At 42.1% G+C, this 8,166-nt stretch overlaps 1 protein-coding gene across 1 annotated transcript; it reads left to right on the forward strand.

Annotated features, from left to right (window-relative positions):
* Positions 1-1,063: 1,063 nt before the first annotated feature.
* Positions 1,064-4,641, forward strand: LOC122008619 (eukaryotic initiation factor 4A-1). The gene is made up of 5 exons (XM_042564414.1): positions 1,064-1,220; positions 2,105-2,174; positions 2,274-2,380; positions 2,482-2,912; positions 3,852-4,641. The coding sequence occupies exons 2-5, from the start codon at positions 2,107-2,109 to the stop codon at positions 4,485-4,487; spliced, it is 1,242 nt and encodes a 413-aa protein (XP_042420348.1). The 5' UTR covers positions 1,064-1,220; positions 2,105-2,106; the 3' UTR covers positions 4,488-4,641.
* The last annotated feature ends 3,525 nt before the right edge of the window (positions 4,642-8,166 follow it).

Raw genomic sequence — 8,166 nt, forward strand, 5'->3', positions numbered from 1 at the left:
GTCAAATTCATATGTTCATTCAAATTCTTTTACAATTTTTTTTAAAAAAAAAACCGAGCCCGGATTTTTTATTTAACTATTTTTTCAATGGACACAAAAATTGTCAATTAGCATTTGCTTAAAATAAATATAAAAAATTAAAACAAAAAGGTGGGCCCCGCTGAAGATGGGGTTTGTGTGCCGGCCCCATCTTGACCACCTAGGGTTGACTCGGATAAACATAGAGTCAGGAAATTCATATGCAGGGGTGACTACTACGTACCCCTCATATCCATGCCCATATCCATACATCTCTCTGTACCCCTCATATCCATACCTATATCCATACACCTCTCTTGCACTAAAAAACTTGAAGGGAGATAGATCCATATGAATAACTAGATGGATCTACATGCTCACCACACAACATGCAAGTAAACAATTACCATATTCTTTTGGGTGAATATCAAACCAAAGATAGATAATAAAAGAGAAGGGACACTAAAAAGGAATTTTTGAAGAGGATATGAAGATATAATATAGAGGATTAAAGAGGAGTATAGTAATTTAAAGGACGAATATAATTAAGTAAGAAGAAATTTATCTTTATCTGTCATTATTTTTTTAACGCTTAGAAGTAGTTTGTTTCTTACACATTAAATACACTATTATTTAAAAAAATATATATAAACACGTATACTTGACAATTGAATTCGCCATCATAATTTAATTAACCGCTACATAATTCAATCAAATTTAATTTGATAAAGTCCAAAGTAATTTAATTTTGATACAATCTCACTTGATAAAGGCCAAAAAAAATTGGCACCTTTTTTTTTTATATACATATAGTATCCATGATTTACTTTTACAAAATTAAAATAAAAAAGGAATATAACGAAAAATAATTCTTTTATCTCAATTAAAATAGCTAAATCTCAGGAAGAGTTTCAAGGAGGAGCGTGATTGGCGGATGTGAAGTAGCGCTGGCTCTCACAACCTTGATTGCTTCGTGGGCTCAATTTTCGCACGCCTTCCGGCCCAATTAACTTGGTCCCAACGAAACCCTAAATAAGAACCACCGCCGTCGCCTCTCTCTTCCCTTTTCTACGGCTCTTAATCGCTTGAAGATCGACCTTCCCCGCTGTTGAATCCGAGCTCCATCTCGGATTCATCTGCTAATCCAATCTCTCTCTTTCACTCCATCTCCTCGACGCTCCAGCGATCTCTCTGACAGGCAGGTGAGTATCGCGTCGCTTTGCATGTTTTGGTTCACGTCCTTTTTTTTCCCATAGTTTTGGTCCTTCTGAAAGATATCGCGTCGCTTTGCATGTTTTTGATCTACTAGTGAAAAAGACTTTGCTTTTATGGAAATATCGATTCTCGTGTGCCCATCTACTACCTTTTGACCATGGTGTAATTGCCAATTTATTTTTTTTATTTGTGGTGGCTAAAAATCGAGCTGTCCTCGTGTTTCCGTAGATTGCATGATTTGCTGATGTGATATGCGAGAGCTGGTTTCTCTTCTCCTGTTGTAGGTACAACTACAAGTCGTTATCGGGCCTGTGCCGATGCCCTATACAGAGTTCTATTGGCTTCCGGTGGATAAAATTTCATATAAAATAAAATTCGCTCGTTGCACTTCGTTCATGATAATGTTGTGATTGATGTCGTTTAAGTTGCCATTAGACGTTTTGGTTAACTGTTAATCACTGTGATAAGTAGTTTTTCTTTATTCGTCCAACAAAATCTCAATTAGTTGATGTTACGAATGTCTCATTGAATTAAAAGATATGTAGACAGATTGGTAGCTTGATTTTGTATGGTTTCCTATGCTCCATGTTTCTCTAATTCCATGTAGTGCTCTATTGATCCTAAGACTTTATGTTTCAAGCTGATATAGGCAGTCTGATTATACACGATAACAAATTTTCTGATTTTGATATTTTCTTAGGAAAAATGGATTGTTGTGTATTAATTGGTTCTGCAGAACTTGAACACTGTGGCTATTATCTTTACTTCTTTAATTGTCTGAGCATTAATTTCCTTGGCCTGATTGCTACATGTCTAATGCATGTTTGCTATTCAACCCATCAACTTCCTACAATTGTATGCTTGTTCTCAGATATGGCTGGATTGGCACCTGAAGGATCACAATTTGATGGGAAGCAATATGATTCCAAAATGAACGAGCTGTGCGTCATCTTAACTATCCTTTAGCTATTGCATTTTTGTTCCCAATTATTCACTAATATTTATTAGGTTGTCATGTTTGTTAATTTTTTCTGTTACAGACTAAACGCTGATGGACAAGAATTCTTCACTTCGTACGATGAGGTTCATGAAAGTTTTGATGATATGGGACTTCAGGAAAATCTTCTTAGGGGCATTTATGCTTACGGTGAGACGACATGCAACTTTTTCTATGTAAATTATCATCATATCAATTGTTTCTTTGCACATAAATGGTTTGAAGCTGAACAAAATAATATATATATACAGGTTTTGAGAAACCCTCTGCTATCCAACAAAGAGGAATAGTCCCCTTCTGCAAAGGACTTGATGTCATTCAACAAGCACAGTCAGGGACCGGAAAAACTGCAACTTTCTGTTCTGGAATTTTACAACAGCTCGATTATGGTTTGGTCCAGTGTCAGGCCTTGGTACTAGCCCCTACCAGAGAATTGGCACAGCAGATTGAGAAGGTTATGCGAGCCCTTGGTGATTATCTTGGTGTTAAAGTTCATGCATGTGTTGGTGGGACTAGTGTAAGGGAGGACCAGCGAATTCTCTCAAGTGGGGTGCATGTTGTGGTGGGTACACCAGGTCGCGTGTTTGATATGTTGAAAAGGCAATCCCTTCGCCCTGACTACATTAAAATGTTTGTCTTGGATGAGGCAGACGAAATGCTTTCCCGTGGATTCAAGGACCAGGTTAGCATAATGCTTTTGGAACCAACCTGTGTAACATCAAACATTTGTCCCAGACTATATTATCTTTAGTTTGCTCATTACTATCTTCAATAGTTCCTAGGTTCCTTGTAGACATAATCTTCATTGTCCACCTTGGTTGCCATTGTCTATGCATATCACTGTGAATAGTATTATCTCTCATTTGCTCATTGCTTTTAACAAAGGTACCTGTGTGCCGAACTAGGTCCCTTGTTTTCATAATTTTCATTGTCTACTGTTTGCTTTGCGTGCTACACCTGGATCTCCATTGTCTATGAGCATCACTGAGTATGAGGGTTACTGAGAAAATTTTTCTTAATATGCTCTTTTGTATTAGTCTGTTGTATGATTGAGCTGCATGTGTATCCTAAACGTTTTTTAGTGGTAACCGAAATAAAAAATAGATTGCCTCTATTCTTATAGATTACATTCATTGTTGAAGAACTTGCCACAAACATTATCATAAAAAATTCTTGGCGTCTAATTAAATTTAATTAACTGAATTGTTTGTGGAGATGTTGGTTTTATTATTTACATCTTTAATGGAATCATGCAATTGTGATTCTTTTTTTAAGCTGTCACACCTTGACACACCAGTTGATGTTGACTTATCATTGACTGCTTATGAATCCAATGCCATATCAATTATCAAGTGCTCCTGCTTGTATCTATTTACCAGATTTTCCATCTTTCTAAAATTTTGAATTATAAGAATTTTGTTTTAGCTTTTTACTCTCTGATTGATACTTTAATACCATGTTTGGTTACACTGAAAAACAATATTGCCTGGAATGCTTAATATTGCCATCTTGTCATATGCATGCTCATGTTTCTGCTGAATCTATTCAAACTTTTGCCTTGCTCGTCTATAATATTTGCAACATAACGTCTAATCAATTGACTAATTGTTTTCTGTTTCAGATCTATGATATCTTCCAGCTTCTCCCATCGAAAATTCAAGTTGGTGTGTTCTCTGCCACAATGCCTCCCGAGGCCCTAGAGATCACCAGGAAGTTTATGAGCAAACCAGTTAGGATTCTTGTTAAGCGAGATGAGCTTACCTTGGAGGGTATTAAGCAGTTTTATGTCAATGTTGAGAAGGAAGAGTGGAAGCTAGATACACTCTGTGACCTCTACGAGACACTGGCCATCACTCAAAGCGTTATCTTCGTGAATACTCGTCGCAAGGTTGATTGGCTCACTGACAAGATGAGGAACAGGGACCACACTGTCTCAGCCACGCATGGAGACATGGACCAGAACACTAGGGACATTATTATGCGTGAGTTTCGTTCAGGATCCTCCCGCGTGCTCATCACGACAGACCTCCTGGCTCGCGGCATTGATGTCCAGCAAGTCTCGCTTGTTATAAACTATGACCTACCAACGCAACCGGAGAACTATCTCCATCGTATTGGACGAAGTGGGCGGTTTGGGAGAAAGGGGGTTGCTATAAACTTTGTATCCCGTGACGACGAGAGGATGCTTTTTGATATCCAGAAGTTCTACAATGTGGTGATTGAGGAGCTGCCGTCTAATGTTGCGGACCTCATCTAAACCATCTCCTTTCTTGTGTTGTGAGATGTAAACATTTTATGCTTTTGTAGGATTGTGTTGGTGTTCTAACGGTATCAACTTCATCTAATTTTTGTGGTAATGTTTGAACCATTAGACTTTTATTTATTACAAACTTCAATTATTGTTTTGCAAATTTATCTAAATGTTTTTGTTTATTTTGGATAGGATCCATTTTGTTCCAATTGTTGTTCATGATCATATCGTGTTTTTTAATGTTAACATTCTGTATGAGATCATATTTTAAAGATTTTTTCATGCACAATGTTTTCATTGATATTATATATCATCTTAATTTTAAATACTATATCCAAAATATGAGGAGATGGCGAGTTGGCGATGTAGCTCATTGATTGACTCGGTGAAGACTCCTCGTTAATCTTGTAAGTATAAGAAATGTTGGTATCGAGTCGGGAAGAGGTTCTCAGTATTGGTCCTTCGATACTCAAGTTAATTTTCCGATAAAATAGAATAGTAGAAAAGTTATAATTGGAGCGTGTAAAGAAATAGAGGTTGTGCATACCCCCCCCCCCCCCCACCTATCAGGCCATTGTAGCATTTAGGCAAGCCTCCCAAAGCACAAGCACACTTTTCCATATGTCTTATGAAAAAATAGTTCAAAAAAGTATCTTGCCATCATTCCCTAAGTAGTCATACCACTTCTTGACGTGATAATCTGGAAACTTTTGAAGTATGATTCACCTGCTTTGTGTCAGCGACATCAACTCCTAAAAGGATATACTTAGTCAGATTGGACATAACCAAGTTAGAGCTGCTCGACCATACGTTGGTCCACTCGGCTACGCATTGGTCCGTTCGGCCATATCTCCAGTCCGCTCAACCTCTTGTCTTCCTTGATCGATCGTGCATGGTCCACTAAGCGATACAACATTCGCCCGACCATAGGCTATCCGCTCGGCTGTACACCTAGTCTGCTCGGATGTTTTCCCCAGTTCGCTCGGCCAAATCCGCTCGATTGGCTTTAAGAACCATGCTTGACTTCACCTTCCACGTCGACCCCGTCCCTTTGACCATGACGTATCCTCGGTAGTGTCCCACGTCATTATCAGATTACAAGTCTCTTCCTCAAGTCTAGTCGAAGGAGACTGTAAGTCTGACTGACTGGACCATTAATGTGCTTTGTCGTTCGACATTCTTGGTTTGGATCTGTCGCTCGGCAGTCGAAGGCCCAAAGTTTGTGGACATCACACAGGTGCTCCCTGTAGTTCGGACACGTGAGTCTTGGTATTAAACTTGGTCGAATGGCTCAGGCATCTCCGACACTTGGTATAGAGGCATGCTCACTTATAACATGCCCGCCCGGACACGTGAATCTTTGACACTTGGTGTGGGGGCATGCCCACTTATAACACGGTCGCTCGACACGTGAGCCTTGAGTTTAAACATGGACGCTCAGTACAGGAGTCTCTGACACTTAGCGTGGAGACATGCCTGTTGGTGCAACCTTAGGTCAAGGTTGACCTGGTTGACCCGACTCGAGTTGACCTGACTCGAGTTGTATTTTGATGTTTGACGAGAACAGAAGAGTTGTACTTTGATGGGAGATTGTTGGTGCAACATTAGGTCAAGGTGGACCTGGTTGACCTGACTAAAGTTGTATCTTGATGTTTGACAAGAACAGAAACTTGGGAGGTTGTGGGTGCAACCCTTGGTCAAGGTTGACCTGGTTGACCCGACTTGAGTTGATCTATTTCGAGAAGTCCAAGCAGGGAGCTTGGCACGGGAAAAGTCCAAGTATGGAGACTTGGCACGAAAAAGTCCAAGCAGGGAACTTGGCACGGGAAAAGTCCAAGTATGGAGACTTGGCACGGAAAGGTCCAAGCAGGGAGCTTGGCATGGGAAAAGTCCAAGCAGGGACTTGGCACGGAGAAGTTCAAGTATGGAAGCTTGGCATGTGGAAGTCGGAGAGGGCTCGGCAGCTCGTTCTCCGGACTAGGTCAGAGAGGGCTCGGTAGCTCGTTCTCTGGACCGGATGTGGAAGTCGGAGAGGGCTCGGTAACTCGTTCTCCGGACTAGGTCAGAGAGGGCTTGGTAGCTCGTTCTCTGGACCGGACGAAGTCAGAGAGGGCTCGGTAGCTCGTTCTCCGGACTAGGTCAGAGAGGGCTCGGTAGCTCGTTCTCTAGACCAGGAAGGCAGATAGAAAATCCTAGTGAGTGAAGCTAGGTGAAAGTGAAAGTCCTGGTGAGTGAAGCCAGGCAGTTGGAGAAAGACCTGGTGAGTGAAGCCAGGCAGGGGAAAGACCTAGTGAGTGAAGCTAGGCAGTTTGGAAGTCCTGGTGAGTGAAGCCGGGCAGATGAAAAACCCTGGTGAGTGAAGCCAGGTAAAAGTCCTAGTGAGTGAAGCTAGGTGAAAGTCCTGGTGAGTGAAGCCGGGTAAGGGAAAAATCCAGATGGATCAAGGATGATCGGACATCTGGTGTTAGAAAGACCAAGTGGATCAAAAGGATTGACCGGACACTTGGTAGGGAGTCTTAGCAGGTCAAGGGAGTGACCAGATGCTAAGCATGAGATACCAATAGGTCAAGGTTGACCGGATATTGGTTTGGAAGGCTTGGGACTTGGTTTGGGCAAAAATCAAGATCTGGATCGATCAGTGGATCGATCCAGTGATACACTGGGTATCTGGATCGGTCTGGTGATCGATCAGTAACCAAACAGTAGCCTACTGAGTGTTATCTGATCGGTCTGCAGACCGATCAGGAAACAACGATCAAAAGGCAAGAAGCTCGGGAGAAAAGGAAGAGGATCGGTCCCTGGACCGATCAGAGAAAGATCTGATCGGTCCCCAGGACGGATCAGGATGAAGCTAGACCGATCAGGAGCATGCCTGATCGGTCCAGACCTAAGCACAGAAGGCTTAGCCTGATCGGTCCCCATGACCGATCAGGAGCTCTGTGGACCGATCAGGATGAAGCCTGATCGGTCCAGAACTATCCGTTGTGAGCCAACGGTCTTCTGTCTTCTGGCTTCTTCTTCGCAGGTGGATGCAGGTATAAGAGGACTGAGGGCTTCTACAGTGCGGCATCTCTCTCACTCTTCTTCCGGTCCGAAGCTTTTGCTTCTTCACTGCTGTGCTCTTGAGCTTTGCTGAGCTCCGAAGCTTTGGGTGAGCTTCTTCGACTGAGTTGCTTGTTGGCATTCGTCCGTGAAGTTGGTGCTTCATCCGGGACTTCAGTCGACGAGAAGGCAAGCGAGTATTTGTACATTCATTGTGTATTTTGTTCTTGCTCTTCTTTGTATTTCCATATTGCTGTTGCAAGTTATTGTGGCGAGGTTTCTTCACCCACAAGGAGTACTTATTAGCCGGTTCTCCGGGGACTCATCCACCGACGGATTGATAGGGCTCGTCCACCTTACGGACACGCCGAGGAGTAGGAGTATCATCTCCGAACCTCGTTACATCCATCGAGTTTGAGGTTTGCCTTCTTCCTTTTCGTTTCTACGGTTTCATTTCCGCTGCGCTAACCCTAATCGTAGGAAGAAACGCGAAGAATTTGGGGCGGCTATTCACACCCCCCTCTCTAGCCGAGTACATCGATCCTAACAATGCCCACTTATAACATGGTCGCTCAACACGTAAATCTTGAATTTAAACCTGGCCACTTGGCACGGGAGTCTCTAACACTTGGTGTGGGGGCAT

The sequence above is a fragment of the Zingiber officinale genome, chromosome 8A (assembly GCF_018446385.1).
Source record: "Zingiber officinale cultivar Zhangliang chromosome 8A, Zo_v1.1, whole genome shotgun sequence".
Lineage (NCBI taxonomy): Eukaryota > Viridiplantae > Streptophyta > Magnoliopsida > Zingiberales > Zingiberaceae > Zingiber > Zingiber officinale.